At 53.1% G+C, this 22,621-nt stretch overlaps 9 protein-coding genes across 9 annotated transcripts; 3 read left to right on the top strand and 6 right to left on the bottom strand.

Moving 5' to 3' along the window:
* Positions 1–201: 201 nt before the first annotated feature.
* POX_e06850 (uncharacterized protein) lies at positions 202–534 on the bottom strand (the record flags this gene model as incomplete). The annotated part of the gene is made up of 1 exon (XM_050115666.1): positions 202–534. One exon carries the CDS (start codon positions 532–534, stop codon positions 202–204), a length of 333 nt encoding a protein of 110 aa, XP_049968126.1.
* Positions 535–860: 326 nt separating this feature from the next.
* Positions 861–2,304, bottom strand: POX_e06849 (uncharacterized protein; the record flags this gene model as incomplete). Its single annotated transcript, XM_050115665.1, has 3 exons — positions 861–1,619; positions 1,694–2,076; positions 2,142–2,304. 3 exons carry the CDS (start codon positions 2,302–2,304, stop codon positions 861–863), a joined length of 1,305 nt encoding a protein of 434 aa, XP_049968125.1.
* A 730-nt stretch (positions 2,305–3,034) lies between these two features.
* POX_e06848 (uncharacterized protein) lies at positions 3,035–5,506 on the bottom strand (the record flags this gene model as incomplete). The annotated part of the gene is made up of 1 exon (XM_050115664.1): positions 3,035–5,506. The coding sequence occupies one exon, from the start codon at positions 5,504–5,506 to the stop codon at positions 3,035–3,037; it is 2,472 nt and encodes an 823-aa protein (XP_049968124.1).
* A 2,709-nt stretch (positions 5,507–8,215) lies between these two features.
* Positions 8,216–8,773, bottom strand: POX_e06847 (uncharacterized protein; the record flags this gene model as incomplete). The annotated part of the gene is made up of 1 exon (XM_050115663.1): positions 8,216–8,773. The coding sequence occupies one exon, from the start codon at positions 8,771–8,773 to the stop codon at positions 8,216–8,218; it is 558 nt and encodes a 185-aa protein (XP_049968123.1).
* Positions 8,774–8,974: 201 nt separating this feature from the next.
* On the top strand, positions 8,975–9,465 carry POX_e06846 (uncharacterized protein; the record flags this gene model as incomplete). Its single annotated transcript, XM_050115662.1, has 2 exons — positions 8,975–9,203; positions 9,257–9,465. 2 exons carry the CDS (start codon positions 8,975–8,977, stop codon positions 9,463–9,465), a joined length of 438 nt encoding a protein of 145 aa, XP_049968122.1.
* Positions 9,466–10,097: 632 nt separating this feature from the next.
* Positions 10,098–11,717, top strand: POX_e06845 (uncharacterized protein; the record flags this gene model as incomplete). Its single annotated transcript, XM_050115661.1, has 2 exons — positions 10,098–10,653; positions 10,741–11,717. The coding sequence occupies 2 exons, from the start codon at positions 10,098–10,100 to the stop codon at positions 11,715–11,717; spliced, it is 1,533 nt and encodes a 510-aa protein (XP_049968121.1).
* Positions 11,718–12,457: 740 nt separating this feature from the next.
* POX_e06844 (uncharacterized protein) lies at positions 12,458–13,760 on the bottom strand (the record flags this gene model as incomplete). The annotated part of the gene is made up of 3 exons (XM_050115660.1): positions 12,458–12,524; positions 12,662–13,584; positions 13,749–13,760. The coding sequence occupies 3 exons, from the start codon at positions 13,758–13,760 to the stop codon at positions 12,458–12,460; spliced, it is 1,002 nt and encodes a 333-aa protein (XP_049968120.1).
* A 3,242-nt stretch (positions 13,761–17,002) lies between these two features.
* POX_e06843 (uncharacterized protein) lies at positions 17,003–19,793 on the top strand (the record flags this gene model as incomplete). Its single annotated transcript, XM_050115659.1, has 5 exons — positions 17,003–17,244; positions 17,431–18,547; positions 18,614–18,722; positions 18,797–19,122; positions 19,197–19,793. 5 exons carry the CDS (start codon positions 17,003–17,005, stop codon positions 19,791–19,793), a joined length of 2,391 nt encoding a protein of 796 aa, XP_049968119.1.
* Positions 19,794–21,051: 1,258 nt separating this feature from the next.
* Positions 21,052–21,636, bottom strand: POX_e06842 (UPF0390 protein; the record flags this gene model as incomplete). The annotated part of the gene is made up of 3 exons (XM_050115658.1): positions 21,052–21,174; positions 21,327–21,417; positions 21,584–21,636. The coding sequence occupies 3 exons, from the start codon at positions 21,634–21,636 to the stop codon at positions 21,052–21,054; spliced, it is 267 nt and encodes an 88-aa protein (XP_049968118.1).
* Positions 21,637–22,621: the final 985 nt, after the last annotated feature.

Raw genomic sequence — 22,621 nt, 5'->3', positions numbered from 1 at the left:
AGAGCTTTTACCAAAAAAGGGCATTATTGAGACTTGCTTGTACACAAGTCTTTTCATATTCTCCACTGTGACAAGATTCGATTCATTCGCTAGCTTCAAGGTCGCACCAAAGACGGGCAGAACTTACATCGTGGATGGCACGGTGTCTTGAATCGGCTGCAAAACTCCCTCCCAAAGACCCCGTTCGACAAGAAATGGCTTTCATGCCGACTCACTCTCGAAGAAAGGACCCTGAGTCGGGCAAGGAAGAGAAAAAGAGGACAGGGTGAGAGTGAAGAAGCTCAGTGCAGGACTAGAATGGAGTGGTCGAATCAATCCAGGGCAATCCCGCATCTGGTGGAGAGCAGCAGCACGCAAAGAATTATCATTTTGAATTCTAGTCTTGAGACTCACCAACGAGGACGGATCGTCACACCCCAGATCGGGGACATCAGATCTGCCAATCCTGTATTCATCGAAAAATCGCAGGCAAAGGCCTTGTGCCAATTTGTCATCTTCATGCGTCACTGTCTGGCCAGAAGCATCAATTGGCATCAGGCAAAAGACCCACAGGAAGAGAAGCCAATTAAACCTTCACGATCAAAAAAAATTCTCCGGAGTGGAAAAAAATGAGATTGTTTATGCATAGGCAACAATAAGTGCCGACTTAGCTGGAGTTTTGATATCCCATTCCACAAGTTTTCCTGGCATTGCCTTTCAGCTATTTGGTCTTCTGTTGTTCGCCTCCTTTGACCCAATCGCAAAGCCAATGATCGTGTTTGCGCAAACTTTTTCGTTCTCAAGTCACTTTTCCGCCGAGGGAGGTGAGCGTAAGATGGCGATGGGGAAAAGATAAACAGGATGGGACTAGGACAAACATTCTAGTGCGCCGGGTCGACCACCGTGTCCTGGTCACGAATCGTGCCCACGACAATCGAGCCGGGAATCTCGCCAAGGGCCGTTTCCTGTTGGAACGCTTGTCGTGAGAATGCATACCGCGCAAGCTTGGCCATCTTCTCTTCGGGACTGATGTTCTCATCTGAATAAACCATCCGGATGTTCTTGGACTTTTCCTTCTTCGTTTGCTTCTCGCTCGCTGCCGCCGCTGTTGCTTCTTTGGAAGCGCTCGAAATCAGAGCGTCAACAGAGGAAGCAACATTTGAAGGGGTCTGACGTGTGGCGTCCCCGTTGGCATGGCCCGGGGTGGTGGGGGACGGGGCCGGGTGACCCATGTGCATTTGTTGCATTTGCTGCGCATTGATTGCCGGAGCACCGAAAGAAGGGCGTTGTGGAAGACCCGCGAGGGTTGGCAGGCTTCCAGGCCGAGACGGAATATTGGCATCCGAGGGGGAGATGTTTGGTGGAGGATAGGGGCTAGCAGGGGCTCCAGCGTAGACTTGTGGATAGGCGGCCGGAGGATTGTATGAAAAAGGAGCGGGGGCATAACCAGCTGCACCCGCGGGAGGCGGCGCATACGGTGACGCGGCAACCGGGGAGTGTACCGGATACACTGGACTGGCAACTTGTTGAGGATATGGTGAAACGGCGGGAACTGGGGCCGCTCCGTAAGGGAGAGGATATGTCGGGGGAATTGAGGGTTGTTGTGACGGTGCTGGTGAGACTGAAGCAGGCGGCTGGGCCTAGTAAGAGGGAGAAAGAGAACACGTCAGCAATTGCACACATCAAGCTCCGTTAGCTGAGGATTCTGACTTACATTGAAGGTTGGTGGAGTAGATGTAGATTGACCGGCGCCTATCGGCGTGGCTTCCCCACTGCTACCGCCAGCAGCGCCTTCAGCACGCTTCGCGCGATGCGCTGCCAACCGCGCCTTGATATCTGAGAGATCTTCCAACTTGGGCTTTTTATGCGCGGGGCCACTGCCACCACTGCCCGCTGGAGGATTACCGGTGACGGCCTGCCGTTCAGCCTCGGCTTGGTGATATTGAGTCGCCACGCGTTGCTGGTGAGCCAGGAGGACATCCTCCGGGACACCCTCCATACCGAAAATTTCCACATCCAGACCCGAACGATTTGGGAGGGCGTTCTCAATCTCTGTAAGCTGCTCCTTGTGGACCTGGCTCATGTGTACCGACAGACCTAGGTGTCGATGGTTAGATCTTGATGCCTCACATTCTACACTCAGGAGTGAAGGCCAAACTCACCACCCGCGGTGTTCAACTTGCGATGACAGCGCTCGCATTTAAAATGTTTCGCTTTTTGATGAAGTGTCAGGATCTTGAGATCATCAAAGTCGCGCTCGCAGTAGTAGCACCACGGACGAGCCAGGAGCTCATCCAGTGTCGGTCCACGTCTTTTCTTTCCCATATCGAAAGTCGTGTGTGTGTGATTCGAGGGCAAGTGTTTTGAGATCTGAAGTAGCCGTTCCTTTGTATTCATTTCTGTCAGATCAAGCTGAGATGCGAAGATGCGTTTGGGTAAGCTGACCTACCTCTGAGTCGCGCAATCTGATGTCGGTGAAGGGTGACGCAGGTCGGAGCTGGGCGCAAGCGGTTACTGATTGCTTTTCTTATAATCACGTGATCCTCCCATACTTGTCGTCATAGTCTCTCCTCTCTAGTCCCCTGAATTGAAGTTGCAGTTTGAAAAAAAGTTCATCATAGAAATTAAGGTTACACGTCGAGCTTCTCGAGGCCGACGAAGACTGTACCTCTCATGTAGTCAGTCCATGTAATGTACATCTTTTTGTGCCATTGGCACTCCCAAACAAATCCAACCCCGTTTTTTTTCTTCCCAATTGCGCCGGGTTCCAAAACAGGTAAACCTCACACGAGACCAAGACCCCCAAGTGAAAGACGCCCGGTCAGTCAACGCTGAAAAGGAGTAAAATGAGAAATTACAAAAAAAAGAATCAAAATCAACAACAGATGGTGGAATGGAACAGGCTTCGTATTCATACCGAACCTTCTCTGGCAGATCCGTGGTCGTTGCGAGGCGAAAATGATATCGTACATGAGACGGAAGTGAGGTGAATTATCGTGGATGCTGACCCCCAGCAGCGTTCACTTCTCACATCTCATCAAGAAGAAGTCATCCCCTAGAGTCCTCTATGGCGAGGATCTTGGGGTGGCGGCGGACCTTGCATCGGCCCTTGCCCGTGCCCCAGCCCGTACGACCCCGTGGGAAAGGGGAATGGCGAAAACTGCGCCATCTGCTGACCCATCCCCGGCACCGGCGGAGGTGCATATGGGTTGGGAGCCCCGTATGGGCCCAAATTCAGTGGAGGCAGGGACGGCCCAGGTCCCGGTGCCAACTGTTGCTGCATACCCACCATGGGCGGCATACCCATGGGGGCTTTGGGAGCGAGATTGCCCGCGGGGAGGGGAGCCAGCGAGGGGGAGCCACGGCGTCGACCGGCCGGCCGAGAGACCTCCTTGGTCTTGCGAGTCTCATCGGCGGCTTTGTCTGACTCGATCTGCGCTTTGGACCGCTTCGGATTGCGGATCCGGCCTTCCTTGTTGAACCGTTCCCAATGGTCCAGCATGGCCTTGGTGCGCTTGGGATTCTTCGAGTTCAGAATCTTTTGTCGCTTGGCTTCCTCGGGATCCTCCACGGGAGCCTCCTTCTTGACGGCCGGAATTGGCTTGGCCTGCTCAGGCGCCTCCGGCATGGGCGAAAGGTCCACGTTTGACGGTGTGGACTCCTCTGCGGATGCTGCAGAGATCGGTGCAACCGAGGGCGCGGCGCTGCTACGCGCCGCTGTGCTGGCCCCCCGACGACCTCCCCGACCCCGACCCGAGCTGGTAGTGGCGGGTGCTGTAGTCTCTGGGACGGCCTCTGTTGATGGGTGCGGCTCAGCAGTAAGTTGACGACCAGCGCCACGGCCTCGACCACGGCCACGTCCTCGGCCCCGACCACGACCCCGACCACGAGCGGCATTCTCGACCACCGGCTCCGCTGCCGGTGGCTGGTACGCCTCAAAAGTGGCGATGCGACGACCACCGCGAGCGCCTCCTCGAGCCCGACGCTTGGGCGGATGAGCCTCCTCCTCGGTCTCATTCACCTCAGGGGACTTTGGTGGCGGGGCAGTCTCCTGCGGCTCTTGCGTCTCGGGCTTTTGAGTCGTCTCAGCCTCGGCAGCCTTCCGCTTGCGCGTCACCTTGGCCTGAATGGGCGCCTGCGGCTCTTCCCACAACTTGGGCACCAGCTCAATGCCGTTCCGCACAATGGGGGCCCAGCCATCTGGATTCCGCTCACCGGGCGCGATCTTGGAAACCATCTTTCGTCCCTGTGCGAGGGTAGGGACAAAACCGCCCTGGACGAAAGGGTTCTGGGGCGTCCGACTGACTGTGGTGGCTGTGTTGCCCTGGACAGAATTGTAACGGTAGCCATAGAGCATGGCTTCCTTCTTGTCCTCAAAGTCAAGGTCGGGTTCGGGGATCCGCGCCATGGGATGACCAGCCTTCTTCTTGGCGCCTTGCAAGAATTCACGCTTGGTATCCTCGGTGATGGGCACGCGCTGGTGACGGTGGGCTCGGAGGTAGAGGCGGTCCAGTGCGAGATACTCGTCTTGCCAGACCTTCATGGCAAAGCCAGCTGCTTCCGTGGCAGCGTAAAGCTCTTCATAGGAGAGCTGGTCCGGCTTCTTCAGCATCTCGACGAGACCGTCCAGGGGGTTGATCTCCAGGAACTCGCCGCGAGCGACCTTGGCCTTTTTGTAGGGTTCTGGGCGGACCAACGGCTCTGGGGCGTCGCGCTTTTTTGATTTGGTTCCAGAGAATGCAAGCTGCCAGGTAGCGTCAACCCTGGCGCGTTGCTGCTCGTACCCTGGGGAAAAGTTCTCTGCCTCGTGGAGCGTCCAGATCTTTGGCAGGCGGACGGGCATCTCGGGGCCTTGCCATTCGGCAACTCGCTGACGGTACTGCTCGGGGAATGCGCTGCGAGGGTAAGAGAGCTTGTGAATGAGTCTCTCTAGGCCCTCCTGTCGAGCCATGGCGGGGTCGGTGGGCGTGGGCTCCGCCGTTGATCGGGCCGCAGGCTTTGCCAGCTTGGCGGTGCTCACTGCGGTGCCAGCATCACTAGGTTGGCCCACGACAGAGGGGGCAGCGGTCACTGGCTCGGCCAGTTCTTCCTCGCCAGCGTCGGCGGTCTGAAGGTCGCGGTCTTCGCGAGCTGCGTCATCGTGCAGGCCATCTGCCTCGGCATCCTCGCCTTCGGCGGCCGCGTCGAGGTCACCGTCCTCGTCTTCAACATCCTCGTCGTCGAGCATGCCGTCGTCAGCTCCATCGTACCCGCCGCGGTAGATGCGGTGAGGGTGAAATTTGATGGCGTGCTCGTGCAGCACGTCTTCTTCCAGAGTCTCGTCATCTGGAAGCTCCATCAATTTCCCGCACCAATCGCATTTCAGCATCATTGGGCGGGGCTCCGGGGACTGGGAGTCGTAGGTAGAGATGGAGCGAGCATAGAAAGGCTCCGAGAATTGACGACGGACAGGAGAGTCTTGGCTATCGCCGACATCAGAGGACGGATTGTCCATGTCGATCAGGTCAGCCTGGGGAATTGGGGCCATGTTGAATGAGGAAGTGGATGATGGGACAGGTGAAGGTGAGGCGAAATTAAGGGTCAGTCAACGGCCGGGAGAAAGATCAATCCCAGCCTCGGTCTCAGTTCCTGTTCAGACTGAGCCAGTCAGACACTTGTTGTGCCGTGATCTCACGCAAGAGATAATGCGGAGAGTTCTGTATACTTGAGTTAGTCGCGGGTGGTTCGCTTATGGTGCCAAGCACAAGAGTAAAGTAATTGCAGCGCAATCCGGAAGACAACCCGGCGAGGGGAGAAAGTACAAGGGGAATGCAAGAGATCACTAAAAACAATGCATGGCCACCCACGAAAGGCTGCCGTGACTGGACCGGGAAATTGGAACATGCGAACGAGACACATGAAATATCAAAGTAGTATGATGAAGACTGATGAGGTGGGTGGGGACGGGCAGAACAGGTGCAGACACGGTCGCGGCAAGTTGTGTGGATCAGGATCTGACCCGAAGTGTAATCGGGTGTAAAGTACCCGAGCAGGGAAAGATGTGTAAATCAAGCAGCATGGTAGAGGAAGGGGGAAAAAAAAAGTAAGCATCACGCGCGACAACCACAACATACCGAATTATGAGTAGAAGTGAAGAGATCGTTCAGTTCGATCTTGCAGATCGATTCCGCCAGTTTTCTTTTTTGAGACCTGGCGCGAAAGGTTCTCAGAAGAGAAGAAGCGCAGGTACCAGGCGCGGGTCGTAGTGCCAGGGATGTGTAGAACGGGAGAGGCGAGAAGGCTGGGTGAGAGAGCAACCACCGCAGGAAGATGGCAATGAGGGAATAAGTCAAGGGCTGAGCACACTGAATGTGTGAATCTGGGGAAATGGCTGTATGGAGGAGGTGATGTGTATGTGTGAGAGAGGAATACACGTCAGAGAGAGTGTGGTAGATGTAGATGAGAGGAGAAGTGAGAATGGTCAAGCCAACGGTCAAGATGACAGGACCAAGAAATGCAGTAAGAGAAGAAGGGCGATGGATGGAGCCAGTTGTACTGAGGTTATCAGAGGAGCAGTGAAGACGATCGAAAGTGTCTGAAGAAAAGAAGAAGAGGCAGAGTAGGAAAGCTGGAGAGGTGAAGTCTTTTTATGGGCAGAGATTTGAGGATGTTTGCTCTTGTGTAGAGGCAGCGACACTCACTGTCGCGTCTGCCTGAGAGAGTGTTGATGTTTGCCTGGAGAGCGTGTTGTTTGATGTACTTGCTCCAAGTATCCTGTTCTACGAGAGGCCATGGAGGCAGTGAGGTGGTGAGGAAGTAGTAACACGTCGCGGGCACTTTGTTCTGTCGAGGAGACCAAGAGGATGAGCAGTCGGCGCCTCAATAGTGTTAGTGTCCCTTTTTTTTCGGGGCCGCAACCACAGAGCGCAACCACCGATGGGCTCCACCGGGCTGCCGCGCCCAATCAGCCCGCCGCCATTTAGTTAGCCGTGACGGCTGGCCGGACAAACTACCAAAAAGTACATCCTCTCCAAGAGTCGTAGAGCAATCACTCTTGACTGGATTCCAGCTGCCTCTGGAACCCAGCAGCTCAGTAGACTGTCTAACAGTATCGATTTGTTCTCAGCTTGCCACCACAGGCGGGAAGTATTCCAGAACCGGTCCACACATGACCCTGAGGCCGCCGCGGACGGGGATCCCAGCATCCTCAGGATCGGTTTCTTCTTATTGTGGAAATGCTCAATGTCTGTCATCTGAGTGCATAGCTACTGCAGACTTATTCTTCTTCATCGGATAGTATGAACTGAGTGTTTCTGTATGCTTCATCTATTCACTATCGAGTCATCCGAGCATCCGACAGGTGCACACATTCAGGGGTACAGTTGCAGCAAGGGGAGCAGTGAGAGTAATCTCTAGACGCGCCACTCGCATAAGCGTAGTCCAAGATAAACCATCCCATATTCCACTTTCAGAAACTGCCTTCTGGACAGATCGAGGTCGTATATTCTAAGTGCATCTCTAGTGTTCGTCATTGATAGGAGATGTTCCACGGAGTTCACTGTGCTGCGGGAGGCACAGCTCGGACGTGGCTCCCTCAACTAAACAGCGTTTGGTCGAGATTCAGTGGTCAATTCCATGCAAGTATCAGAGCAAAAGCTTCAAAAAAATATAATATAGAACGTCTCATCCATTACTCTTTGGTCGAATGATGGAATACTTCGTGTCAATAGTTGAGGCAAGTGAGTGCCCGTGGAGTTTAAACTCACCACTTCCGACCCTCGGTCTCCGCAGTGTTGACGTCAGTCTTGGAAGTAGACGACATTCGCCAATTCTCTCGCGTTAGATTAAGTTTAACGCAGTGTCTCGAGGGCTCCTTCGATATCGATCCGATGGACAATTCATGCCTAGTTTTTGACTTTTGTCATTATAGCATAAAAAAATTCTACCTATTGACCTGGCTGTGGACAAAAAGTCTTCATCCGGTTGAGATATATACCTCAGCCAGAAATCCCGACGGGACAAAAGGGTTGACAACCGATAGTGGGAACGCCCATGCCAAAACCCAGGCACGTGCAGAATTGACCAAACCAGACAGGCTTTATGACACAGTGAGACTTGTCTTTCGAAATTAAAATCTCAACACATTCATAGTCACAGCCAGGGCTTGAAAGGATCGCGCGCACGCACGAAACTGACACAATTCAATCGAGGACCAAGTCGCGACACAATTTTCTAATGCCAACGAGCAAAATCGGCTCTAATGATTTTTTTCTCCAACATCTAGAGCCACCAAGAACCTGCTCACGCAATTATATGCGGCAATCGTAGCGGTGATCTCGACGACCTCCGTATCGCTAAAACAACTCTTGACCAGCGCAAATATCTCGTCTGGCACGGTGACCGTCTTTGTCATCGCATCTGTGTATCGCGCAACAGCCCTTTGCTCGGTGGTCAGAATCTCCGCAGCCTCTTTGCTTTTAAAATCAGCATTGGCATTGCCAATGAGTTTGAGTGCCTCGTCGCCGAGTCCTCCCTCGGTCAGGAGTGGTGCATGCTGCTCCCATTCAAAGAGCGCGCCATTGATCACCGCGACACGGCAGATGGCTAGCTCTCGAATCACGGCAGAGAGACTGGTTCGTGTCCGAATAGCTCCGATAAAGGAATTCCATCCGTCCGTGACTGGAAATGAATGCAGGAGTGTGAGATCGAGTGGGAGAAGAGGATTGGGAGCACGACGAGCTTGCACGGCCGCGAGAATCCGAGCTTCCTCTGGCGTATGTGTTGGAGGGGGATCTGGAACATATGGAAGACGCATGATAGCGGAGATGGTACTGTTGACGCGGGGTTTTGAAGCTCGAATGGACGTATCAGGCGAAAAGAAAAGCTAGATCTAGAAGGCAAGTCAGCGGGGGGACCTAGTTGCACTTGGCATGGCCGCGTTCGAACGACGAAAAGACATACAATCCGTGCAGGAGAAGACTCGGCGGTAGCTTAGTGACTGCCGAGTGCAAGCAAAATGCAAAGCCCAATCGAGACGGCCTGGAGTATTTCAACGTGGGTTTGCGGGCGGATGCAAGCATTTATGCAGGTCAAATTGGTATCGCGCCCACCCCGCATGGTCCCGCCCACTGTGCGGGAGCGATCCGAGCCTCTGGGTGTGACTACCGCGGCTAAGCTCCGCAGTCTCCGCGAGCTGTGCCAGATCCGCGCCGAGCCTCGACTCGTCTCTGATCAAAATCTTTGCGGTCAAATACAGAATCAATGTAAATCTTATTACTATCATGACTTTATTCAAAAGAAACATTTTCCAGCCATCCAAGCCGTCAAAGCTGGCGGGGCCTGAAGAACGAAGATATCATTGGGGCTGGGCAGCTGCACTCTATATTCAGAGAATCAACCCTCCGTGCTGGCAAATCGTTGACTGCCCCCGCTGTCTCTACCGGAGGACAAATTTCTGTCACGAAAGAAGTTACTAAAAGACTCGGGCATCTGGAACTGGAATTCTAACGTCCACCATCTACGTTGAGAGATTCGACCAACTGAATCGCTCCATCGATCCATGATGGAGCACGGGAGAGAGAATGGACACCTCAGGCAGTGAGGCGGGATAAGGTTAAAGACCATGTAGGAGTGGACAAGGGCGCTTCCTGTTGCTGGATGGATTGCGCCGAGGCGGTGTATCTGTGAAAGAGAGGCATGAAGGCTAGCCACCAGGCATTCTGTTGGATGGCCCGATTTCGTGAAATGGGAGGAATGGTATTTAACAAAAGAATGCACAAGGCTGAAAGCGAGCTCTTGGGATAAGACAGTGAGCTCGTGCGCTGACAATTTGATCAGTGTCTGTTGAAAAAATACGAAACACCTATGTCTAAAGCGTATTATTAGGCTCTGACGAGTCGGGTGCGTTTACTAGGTGTGAGTAAACTACTTGACTCTGTGAGTCTGCAGTGACTGAGTCAGGACGGTTGTCGGGCCAAAGCTTTGTATTGCTCTGAGGCACGTTACTGGCGCGGGTCTTGGCGCTCGGTCATGCTCCACACGTGGTGCGCGGCTGGGTCGACATTGGAGCTCGATGCACATCGGTGTCGTCACCTCCTGAGTCCTGAGCACACGTCTCGAGACTGTGAATGTTCACAACCATGGCTCCCAAGAGTGCCAAACCGACCAGCGATGAGCTTTTGGCTCAGTTCGACGATCTTGGCCTTGAAAAAGGAAATGACAAATCCACAACCATACCAGCACCGGCTGCACCAGCAAAGGACGATGCGACAGCGGAACAGGAGGACATTCTGGCAGAGCTAGAGAAGCAAGCTGCTCAACGTCCAATGAGCGGGCCTGGTACTCCACGTCTGTCCCTAGACAAGGCACGCTCTGCGACTCGGTCCCCTCGCCCCGGTACGACAGCCGACCAGAGCACGGAGGACAAGTCTCGATTGTCCGCAGATGTTCCTCGCTCGAGCACACGACAAGAACAGCCAAAGTCAGAAGCTTCGTCTGAGTCTGTAGCTCCACAGCAGCCAGAGCAGAGCCAGAGCCAGAGTGGTGGTGGAGGTGGATGGTGGGGTGGGCTCTTTGCCGTAGCTGGTGCCGCCGTCAAGCAGGCTGAAGCAGCTGTCAAGGAGATCCAGAAGAATGAAGAAGCTCAAAGATGGGCGCAGCAGGTCAAAGGCAATGTGGGGGCTCTACGCGACTTTGGTAATATTTCACTCTTTTTTTTTGAATCTCTCACGACGAGGACATGAATTTCAGAAGCTGAGACTTTTTTCTTCTGTTCCTTTCTAGGTGGCGAGCTTCGCAACATGGCGATTCCAACATTCACCAACCTGATCCATACTCTCGCTCCCCCCATCTCTTCGCATGAGCGATTGCAGATCCACATCACTCATGACCTTTCCGGCTATCCGGGCATTGATCCACTGGTCTACGCCGTCTTTTCACGGGTCATGTCTCAGGTAGAAGGCGGCGATCTTCTCGTGATCCAGCGTGGGCAAGAATCTGCGCCGAAGCGCGGCCTAGACATGGGCGGATACATCTCGAATGCGGGTTGGGGTGACGGGCCCTGGTGGCGCACTGTCACGCCCGGCACTCCTCGCACTATCAACGCTGTGCGCGGCGCCGTCGAGGGCTCTAAGCTGGCCCGTGCAAGTGCCGAGAGCTACGCCGCCGAACACTTCTCGGCGCGGGGTGGTATCGAGCAAGCTGCCAAACAAGCCAGTGAAGATCTAAGTGAATCGAACCCGGTTCGCAGCAGCGATATCTTCCTTGCAATTCAGGCGATCACTCAGGCGGCCTCGCCGGATCTCTTCAAAGGCAGTACTTCGGGCGAAAAGGAGTCCACTTCAGGCGTGGTTGATCCCGCAGAGGTCGATGAGGAAGTCACCTTTGCGCTCTACCTGCATGATCCCGTGCATGGTATTGATTTCCACACCATCTCGCAACCGGTCCCGGCCAAGTGGATCGAATGGCTAGATGCATCTGGATCCGCAACTCAAGACCCGAACTCTGACGGTGCCGATTCGGCCCACGCAACTGTCCCCGAGGCTATTGCCGAGATTGTGGAGAGCGGCGGAGTCGATCCTCGTGAATGGGTCGCAGACTGGGTGGAGGAAACTCTGTCGTTGGCGGCGGGAGTCATTGCCCAGCGGTATGTTGCTCGCCGCATGGGGGTTGGCGAGGGCGGTCTGGGGAAGGGCAAGATGCGTGCTGGGCAGGCTTCGACGGTGGACGCGGGCGCCGGTGAGGCAGCGCGTGCCCTGTAGGGGAAGGTTTATGAATGACATGTGCTTCTTAGCCCCTTGGTGGTCAGAGCAGTCTACGATTATTCTTGTCATGTGCAAGATAGGTACTTAGGGATCTGTTGAGTTCAGGTTGTTCCGTGGGGCCCGTTCTTGTGTGACGTCTTTATGCAAGTTTTGTTTTCATCATTTATGACAAGTTTGGTATCTGAGCGAATTCAGCCCCCCCCCCCCCCCCCCCAAACGAATATTGGGGGTTCTCCCTCTCACCCACTCATTTTCAATCAAAATACTGTTAGTTTTTCCCGTAGTGAAGGCTAGTAATACAGATCGAGACACTAGAGAACCGCCCGCCGTCCAAAATCATTTCGAAATATGTTTCATTAAATCTGGTATAAGGCTTTGAACTCACAAATGCGCCAGCAGAAAATATTCACTTTCTACCCCCCCCCCCCCCCCTCTTCTCATTCAACCTGGACCCTTGGAGCCATGAACCACCGTGGAGTTAAATAAGAAATGACCATGACATCTGGTGATCTGCACTATGGAATCACCTGCATCACTTCCAGGGAGAGGCGTCAATAGAGACTATTGCAGCTGTGCAAAGACCCTCTCGTCGCTGTGAGAAATCCAGGCGGAGCGGGGGGTGGAACGGGGTATATATCACCATGGTACCTGAGCATCTCGGCTCAGATCCTCTCGTTTAGAATGAAGCTGGATTAAATGGCTTTTCAAAAAAAAAAGGGGGGGGGGAGCCGGATTCATCATTCCAGGTACAGCGGGCCCTCGAGTCCAGGAACATGCCAGAAATTGGCACGGAGCGCGGTGACACTGTTGAAAAAGAAAAAAATGGACATCGTCAGCATCTGAGCCAGTGCACTTTCGGAATGGAAAACTCTCATCAAGCGCTTCAATTGCGTGTATGTGTGTGTCGGCGCAGTGCAGACAACTCGAGGGCATGGACATACCTCGTAGCCCCATTCAACACGGTATGCGCATCGGTTCCCACTTCACTTTCTTGAAGTCGTTTTTTCATATCTGATAGATCGGCTGACCACTTGAAGTGACGCTTTTTCCTGATCGATTGATCGGGATGTGCTTCGGCCTCATTGATGCCATTGACATTGACATCATTGACAATCGTCGCGGGATTCTGTTCACGCTGCTCTTTATGGACACCGGTAGCCATGGACCCGTTTACGATCACGTTTTTAGTCTGCGGCTCGACCTCGGCGTACAGACAGCCTCGCGACCAGTAGTACGGCAGAGTGCGCGTGTATAAGACAGGTTGGGTCTCCACGTCAAGTCGCATCGGGATATTAATATTATAGAGCTCGACCCTCTCATCCCAGTGCCCTAGCAGATGGTCGACGACACGCACCGCATGTCGAGCCGCGGCGCTGATCACATCGCCGGGCTGAGGATCCTTGCTTCCAAAAGAGATAGCGATTCCCCGCTGTCCACAGAAGACAGCTTCGAGGGCACCTCCGACCGTCCCCGAGGATAGGTTGTAGATGGTCGAGGCATTCCGCCCGTGATTGGGACCGGAGATGACGATGTCGATGGGCGGCCGGTCTGCGAAGAGGCTGTAGAGTCCAAGCTGGGCGCAACTGGCCGGTGTGCCGTTCTGAATGACGACCCAGTCACGCAGGTGTGCTGATTCTGGACTTGGCGTGTAATCCTCGTCCCAGGATCCATCGTCACGGAAGGAATCGGGGTGAACGAAGCTCGCGGTGAGGGCGGCTTCGATAATATGGGCTTTGCCGATCCACGAGCGTGACGCCGCGGGGATCGCCACGGAGACTTGGTGACCGGCGGCATGGAGCTCGTCGACTAAAGGGCGCACATATGGTGAGAGGCGCTTGTTGGGTGGACCATCGTCATTGACCAGCTGAGGAAAAAAGAGGTTGGGTGAAGGGTTAGCCTTTTCTTCATGGATTCAGCCCAAGCGCATGGAATTTCGAGCTGAGGCTCGGTTGCCCGTATCTACACTGCACGGACACGGGGGCCGGAATATATCCGCGATAACCAGCTCTTCAAGGTTGATGTACCTACCAGAATATGCATGATGGATTCAAGTGAAGTTGGTCAGGTGAGATGTTTTTCGGCGCCAACGTCGGGTTTTCCCAAGAATGTGTAGATCTGCACCGCTATGCTTTTCTGCTTTTGGTCCTCGGTTCCAGACGATGAGAAACTCTTGTAAATTCAGCGGTCTTGTCGGTCAAACGCAAATGCGGGCGTCGCGAGGGTTTTGCGCACTTCTCCCAATATGATATCGGCACTGGAAATCGTTTGGGTTCTGCAGGATGTAGTTTCAGGACCTTGAACTCTTTAGATGGAAAGTGAAGAAGCTGGGTATCTTCGGATGATCGCACAGGCAAAGCCTTTCTATTCACCCACGGGGCTTATGGGGTATTCTGGACTTAAATGGCAAGAAGGAAGGGGGGTTTATTTTTTTTCTTTCAACTCCAAGCCCACGAGCCATTTGAATTGCCGACATCTACACCGGGGAAACAGACCCGCCACGGTGAAGCTGTTCGGGGGGCGGGGAGCGGCCCTCGAGGCAGGCGGCACCAGAAAAAACGACCGGATAGAGTCTGCGGTGAACCGATCCGTTCGGAGTCATCACTTGGAACGCTGGAAATAGGATTGGGTCCGAGGCAGAATGGAGCAGAGTCGTCAAGTCAGAGACTTGTCATTTAGTAATAGAGGATCCATCGGAAGGTTCAGGTTCAGCATGGGAGGTGAAGTGGCCGGTCGAGCTGCAGCGAGTTGTCAACTGATACGTAAATTTTGGGAGGGTTCGAAGTCAAAAGTATAGACGGGTAGACCTGGACTTGCCCGCAGGCCCGGCGGGGGGGAGGATGTGCAAGTCCAAAAGTAGTAGGCTGACCCTGAGGACGGGTCTGAAGGGTTTTTGGGTCTTGGGTTGGGGCTTTTAGATTGGAGGAAACGATGACTTGAAGGATGGCCTCAAGAAAAGCTCTGTGTATACCAGAGCGTGTGGATTGACGACTTGTTGGATTGGTCGATGCACTGGATGTGCTATACATACACTCTTTTCGTCACGCCTTTGACCGCTTCCGGTACGTACAATTCTTTTTTTTGCCTCCACTTAAGTCGATCCCAGATTGATAAGCCGCCTGAAGAACCGGACCCCAGGCACAAGAGAATTCAATAGAATGGAGTGAGTCCGCTCGATTAGACACTAATCATGTAGCTAAGGACCATCTGGAATGGACGGACCCAAGAAACTATGGCAGGTGAGCGGTCGGGCGGATCTTCAGCATCGGTACAGGTAGGGCCCGCCAACAGCTCAAGGCAAGAGCTGCTCGATTCGAGGTGGAATTGTGGAATGGTGAATGACTTCTTTTCTGACTAGCCTCATATTAAGAGGTTCTAGTTTCATGGTGCATCCATCAATTGTCCATGATCATGCCGCAAATAATTGTCACGAATAAGGTGAGCAAAACTTGTAGACTAGAGTGTATAGTTTTTTTTTCTCCTGTGATCAAACGCTGGAGACAGGTTGAGCTCCTCTGGTGGACATACTACCAGGCTTGATCCATCCTGACGCGAGATCGTTTTGCTGTCGGTGCAGCCTTGGCACTCATCCTCCTTCCATCGATCCGGCATCCATGAGATTCTGTCGATGGCGTAGTTGGAAGATCCTGTCAGCGTTAGCACGGAATTGTGGTGGATCGACCACTGCCGTGCGATACTTCTTCAGGATGCATGACCGCACATGATCGTACATGATCAACAGACTGGCGAATCGTGTCGATGGCTACTGGATTTTGCCACGGAAGAATCATCGTGTTCAATTACAGGACGCGACCCAAGCTTCAGGTTTGACTCGAGACGAGTGACTATAGGATGAGGGCGCCCAGAGAGCCTCAAGGGTAGATTATCGACCGATGGATCAAGAGTAACTGTACTCTGCCAAACGGCCAGGCCATTCACAACACCAATCATCATTCATCCATGGCATCTGGCAGGACTCTCAACTTACGATGGGTGGAATAAGAGGCCTGAGGCCACCACGCGCCCTGAGTTGTTATCAGCCGAGATTCGGTTTGCTGATCGAGTCACGTAAGATGTTCCGGCGCTCACCCCCCCCAAGGAGAAGCGACAGTAGGTGTCTTCCTCGATGCACTCCCTGGAGAAAATGAACCGATGACTGATGACTGTACCGTCAACCTCCACCTCTGGGCCTCTATTTTACGCCGTACCAGGTACCTGATCCCGCGGGCATGCCCCCGAGCGCGGATTTGATGGGCCAGGTCCTGGCCCACCCCCCCCTCGTGCCCGTCCGCAGGGACGCTAATCCGGGTTAGATGGGATGCGCAGACAGGACACGGATTCTGGAAGCCCGCCCAGATGGTGATTGGCATGAGGATATTGCCTTTGTCAATCGGTGCTAGCGTACGCCATGTTGCCGTGCGCACTACGCGACCTTGGCATTCGAGGGAGTCGAGTATGATTCATAGCTGACGTGTTGGTCATGATTGGTCTGTACTCGGTACTCTGCACTCTGCACTCTGCATCCTCGAGCCCACTCTCTTCGTTTGGAGAGCGCCACTAGACTCCGTGATCGCTCAACAGGGGACGGGACTCACGGGAGTGACGGGAACGGTACATCTGCTATCTCTCATACCATCATCCCATGTAGCCATCGACAGCGCAGGGGGTTGGGCGTAGTCAACTGGTCCGTGGGTGTCCGAATGCCCGTCCAGCCGCATATCCGGAGATCAAGGTTGCCAGCATGATCGCCCTTCATGTCCCACCTGGCCAGAGGGGTGTGAATGGGGATTCTCCTTGTCTGTCTTCCCTGAGATAGGACGCGAGAGAATATCCACATGTCGTAAAATGTCTGATGTACACTGGAGGATTCATTTTGAGTGCCTTAGTTTTTTTTTTTTTTTTTTTTTTTCTTCTCCTATTTTACTACAGTGTCGGCCCCAACGAGACGGTCTGTGCGGATCCCAAGAAACACGCTAGAGACGATCGCAGCACGCAAAACTTTGGTGGTGGGGAAAGTCAGCCATCTTCTTCCCCTCGACCGTCTGGCAATCTTGCGAGTCACCAGTCTCTCCTCCTTCTTCCTCCATCGAGAACTACACGGACACAAAGAATCACGTCTTTCAATCTCTTCAACCGTTCACTATCGATTCGGTCGCGCTCTTACGCCCGATCGCCATTGGTGCCTCCGTACGCTCGCAAAGTTCGCAAAAGACATTCCCGGTCTTTTTGCGATCTTTGCTTCGCTTGAGTCGGGAACCGACGATCGTCGAACCTCCTTGACCTGAATGGACTGTGGAAGCGGTGCAGCGGTGGCGGGGATCGACCCCAAAATTCTCGACAACTGGCAGACGGACGGTGCTTTCTCGGTCGCTTCCTGGGAGCATCTCGGATACGATCAACCGCCCGAGTGGGATACCAGTCAGGAATCCAGTCAGTGTGCCGATGTCGCAGATCTCGGCGCTTTTCACGATCCTCTGACGGGCGCACTGCTCGATCGCCCTCGTGAAATCCAAGCTCTAGACAAGAGGTGCGTTCTTTTTTTCGCCCCCCTTCCCCTCCCCTTTTTCTTTTTTTGTAAAAATCCCGTCTGGACCGCGTGAAGCGCCGTGGAACGAAATCGGCAATCAAGAAAATAAAAGAGTCGCATCCGGAATGAGGACGAAGCTCCCGAGGAATAAAACCGCTAACATGGATACCGCTTCTTCTGGAGTAGGAACAACCGCAATGTGACGGAGAACTTCAACTATGCCGATGGCCTCTTTGAGGGCACGGCCAGCGGCACTATCAGCCCGCGCACGGTACCTTCATCGGCCGACGACAATTTTCATAGCGAGGAAAGCTGGCCGCACTTCCAACTGTTCAACTCGGTCGCCGCGGGCGTGAACATGGAGCATCCCATTCTGTATCCATATGGAAAAGCGTCGACCAACTCGACTCGTGCGGTGATCGTGGATGATGTCGGGGACTTGTCCCAGGGTCAGGGTTTCCCGGATGCCTCCGCTGAAACCCTCATGTTCCAGCAGATCCCACCTGCGTTCCCCATGATGCCAGAACAGTGGCCAGAGATGCCCACTGCTGTGCCCATGGAGAATCACTCCCCGCCGGAGTCCACGTCCGTGGCCAGCAACCACAATCGCACCAAGAGTCAGCAACCGTCTTTACGATCGCTCGAATCCCGCTGGCTGAATAGCCTTGAGTCTCAGCTGCCGGTCTCGCAAATGTCTCCACCTCCCCTCCCAATCTCCCAGAAGGCCGTTCAGGCCCCGGCGGAGGGCTTCCAGTTCAAGTCCGAATGCTCATCGGTGACGGGAGACATCCCGGCCTTTTACGAATGCTCATACTCTGCGACAAGCGAGGATGTGCCCGCATTTGCCGATCAATCGGCCGATGATGATGCCCAGTGGAAACTTCCCACACCCGACACGAGTTCCCCCGATGACACGCACCCGGTGACAAAGGCCACTGCCTTTATGGTCAGCGAGACCCCCACCGAGTCTTTGATTAGCGCGTTCCCCTCGCGCTCTCGGGCGTCTTCCTTGGCAGGTCAGCATCAGCTCGCCCGGCCCCCCGTCCTTGCGATGCAGTCGGTCGCTACTGTACGAAAACGCAAAGTGCGGAGCAGCGGCTCTTCCATTGACCTGGGGCTACCCAAGCCACTGCAGATCGTCCAGGAAGATGGTCAGGGTGGTTCAATCGCCTCGGCAGATTTCGTGTCTCCTCCACGGGGGGCGCGTCGCAAGGGGCCTCTGAGTATGGTTGGCCGAGCCAACGCTGGCCTCCGTCGCAAGAACAAGGACACCTGTGTTCAATGTAGACTGAATAAGCGCAAGGTGCGTTTGAAAATCAACATTTCGGGCCACGCTGGTCAGCACCTTTTGCTAATTTCCGGAATCTAGTGTGATGGAAGTTCCCCCTGTGATGCGTGTCGACCAACTCTCAATGAGCAACCATGCGCTCGTGCCTGCTTCTCTAGCATTGTGGAATTTGGCACATGCAACTATATCTGTGCGTGTCTTGCCCTCATTTTGAAAGACCCTTGTACTACTAGAAACGATGAACTGACCTCCCCGGATTTCCAGCTCAACGTGCGGTCAACCATCCTACGCTGGACGGGACCAGAAGGGTTCGGATGGAGATTCCGTCCGAATTTGACCTCGGTCAACTGCTTTCCTTCCTCAACGAGCGCCAAGGTCGCTTCAATATCCGGGCCACACAGGGCTGGGGCTCGCTATATGTACTCGATCTTGGGGAGACGTACAAGTTCCTGAAGAGCTTGAGCGAATACAATGGCAACTCCAAGTCAACGTTCTTGGAGTTCATTGATCGGCGGATCGTCGAGTCCAAAGACAAGTCGAAGAATTGGCTGACATGTGTGAAAGACTGTGACCCAATGGCCCAGGCATATGTAAGTTTTGAAAATTGGTTTGCTCCCTCCTCACCACAGGTGTCGCATTGAACTAACACTTTTTCTCTCTTCAGACTTTGCTCTCTCGGTGGAACAACATGCCGTCACGCGCCAAGTACACCTTTGTCCCTCTAGACGGTGAGGGTGAAGAACGACCAATGGATATCAACAACCCCGAGGAGCGACGGGATATTCTGCTAGCTGCACAGCTCTCGCGGATTGTCTGCCGAATGCTCGAGGTGGAAGGTTTTCGGAAACTCGAACGTGATTTCTACAACATCAAGTGGAAGCAAATTTCCCACGAGACCCACGTCCGCTTCCTTAGCGAGTTGGGCCAGATTCTTCTGACTCTCCGCTGGCGCGTATCCTGGTGGAAGCGTCTGGGCGACGGGGGTCAGGCCCCGGATCCCTCGCAACAGCATTATATCGACCGTGTCGAGCTGTTGTGTCGCATCTTGTATTTTTACTACACATGTGTCCTGGCCAAGCTACCCTCGTGGTCCATGGCCGATGTACCCAAAGGTATCTGGTCCACCTATGCGGACTCGGAAAATCCCATCTGGGACGACTTCCCCTCGGATGCATCCGATGCAGGATTCCAGTCCTGGCTGGAGCGCGGCCAAGAATTGATCGAGCAAGCTGGTGTTCCATCGAAAATTTCCAAATTCTAGGACCCAAACCCCTCGGAAATGGATGGTTGCGTTGCTTGCGGAAAACGACAGATTTCAAGCGACAGACCGGCAATGGGAGCGCAACGAGGCGTGGTGTGTTGGTACCTTATGGACGGCATTGGAGTTGGATTTTATAGATACCCTGATATATTTTTGTCCCCCGACTTTTCTTGTCGATTGTTTCGACGGTTGATATTTGCTTTTGCCTTTTTTCCCCCCTTCCCCTCTTCCTCCTCTTTTCCCCCTCGACTTCTCTTTCTTCCTCTTTTCCATCCTCAATTCCCTCGATGGATCACGATGGCTGATTGGCTTTATTCACCTTCACCCCGTTGATGATTGATGATTTAACGTCTGAGTTTTTTTTTTGTTCTTTATGATATCATACAATCGCAAGTGATATTAAGAACGCGGTCTTTTCGCCTCTAGAAATATCCGATGTGATGATGACCCCCCTCTATACTTGAGCATATCCTATACATAATGCACCTGCTCGTGCAAGTCATGTTGATCAGGATGGCTAGGGGGACCTGATCCAGAGATACCTATCAACCCTGAACGAATGTGCGCCGACGTCGAATGACTCGGCGGGTGCCACCAGTCAGTCCCTTGATCTTTTCTCAATCATCTTTCATCTCCGCCTACAGGCGGAAGTAGAAACGCGAGTCCTCTCCTCTTCCATCCCTACATGTATGCTCGCCACAGCGGCACTCGAACGTAATTCAAAAAAAACATAGTAGAAGCGGAGCGGGATGACTTTTGAAACGGCCATCGTGGAAAGAATAGGAAGACAGATTCAAGAGCAGATAAAACAAGAATCTATAATGATCCATTTCCAATTAGGGTATCACATTCATAAACACGGCAAGATAATATCGCCAAATAGGAGTAGCAACGTTCAGAATCACGACCTACCCACATGATTCATAACAAACAAACAAAAAAACAAACCCCAAATCCAAGGATCGATCCTCATCGAATCAAGGTCGAAGTAGATGATTCCAATACACACACACACACACAAGAACCCACAGGACAACCACCAATGGACTAAATCTCAACTCAAAAGCGAGTACGAGACATGCACATCGATTTCACAAATATCCCATTCTTCCACTTTGCATCTTCTCATATATGCAATTTTTTTTTCTTTCCCACATGGCTCAAAGAGCCAAGTTCCCCCCTCTCCCCCAAAGAATCTTGTTTTGTTTTTTCCTTTTCTTTTTTTTGACAGGCCAGTCCCGGCCCATCCATCCAGTCTTTACTTCTTCGCCTTTGCCTTTTCGGCATTCCGATCCTTCTTTCCACCCGCCAACAGCTCCAGATGCCCAGCCTTGGTCGCAAGGCTGCGTTCCGTCTTGGTAACCAGACCGGATGTGAGTTTCTGATAGGGCAAGAAAGAGAACCGAAGCGTTAGTTTCTTGATCATTCGGGCGCGCAACACACAAAGTACAACGTATCACGTCTTTCTTCTCGTTCCATCCCGTCCAAATGAAAGGGTAAACGGGGTTTCGATATTGAAGTCACTCCGCATACCTTAGTCATCTTGGCCTGGCGGATGAGGGCTTGCTTCTTAGGCGCAATCTGTCGAGGGCCACGCTTCATCTTGGCTGCGGCGGCGGAGGATCTAGAGGTGTAAAATGAGCGTTAGAGCAGGGTCTTTTATCATCATCATCACCTTCTTCTTCTTTTTTGGAAGTGAGGCGAGACGGAAAGAATGAGCCGTGCGCATCTCGTTTCAAGTCCCCTTTCCTTCCATTTTGCTTGGGACATGTTGAGTAAGAATCACATACCGCTTGGCCGTCGCGGAGGCGGGCTTGCTCTTCTTCAGGAGACCTTGAGCCATTGTGGAGGTAGATTGAGATGAGTGTGATGGAAATCAAAAAGGATTGGAAAGACCAAGAGAGCACTGCCTGCAGTACAAATTTGGAGAGGAATTCTCGGGAGAAAAGGTCAGACGCTGTTTCGTTCGCAAAGATCAGTAGACTGAGAAGAGGAAAACCCGCGTACAAATCTCGTACGGAAATCGAGAGGCGATGGCGGGCGTCGGTGCTTGGGGGGAAATTTCCTTATCGTCGACTTATCGGGTATCACGTGGTTTTATCGGTCGGACTGGAGAAGTGGACCAGGGTAGGCGGTGAGTGGACTCGGGGTAAATTGTAGGTTGCACCACGAAGTTGTCCTTGTAGAATCTTTTTCTACGAATGAAAAGAAAACATAGAGAAAGAGACCTGGCAGGTGACAACGTTCAAGAGCCGTTAGGACGAGATGTTGCATCCGAGTTGAGGTAGTGCAGAACTGAATCATGGCCTGTTCCTATGGCTTCAGTTCCAGCTGAGCCAAGACGCAGGTCACTCTGCAATAAAAGGCGCAGACTCGACCGCAGGCTGCGAGTGTTTTCAGAACAGATTGTGTATCAAGGACGGATCATGACGTCTCTGCCCTCTACGTTACAGTTGAAAATTCGACTAAATCGAAGTAAAGCAAATGGCAAATGGAGAAATTCACATTACAAGCCAAGAAAAAGCTTAGACTCTCTCCGCATGTCAATCTGACAAGATCACAAGAAAAAAAACAAATGGTATAAAGATGCGCGGACGGGTCAAACAGAGACATGTGGTTTTTGCAGTCGAGTGTAAATATGTTCAAAAAAATAGACAGAGCAGAACAATCCATCTCCTGCTCGTTGAGGAGATGTGGCTGACATAGGTCATCCACAAGTATTCACAAAGGACACAGATCCAGACCAACAGATGACAGAAATGATCACGGGAACATGATGATCAAAGATGCAGCAAGAACGCGCGAGCAACTGGCGCAGAGACTTGGTC

The sequence above is a fragment of the Penicillium oxalicum genome, chromosome V, assembly GCF_001723175.1.
Source record: "Penicillium oxalicum strain HP7-1 chromosome V, whole genome shotgun sequence".
NCBI classification, from domain to species: Eukaryota; Fungi; Ascomycota; class Eurotiomycetes; order Eurotiales; family Aspergillaceae; genus Penicillium; species Penicillium oxalicum.
This window is presented reverse-complemented; position numbering and strand designations above follow the sequence as displayed.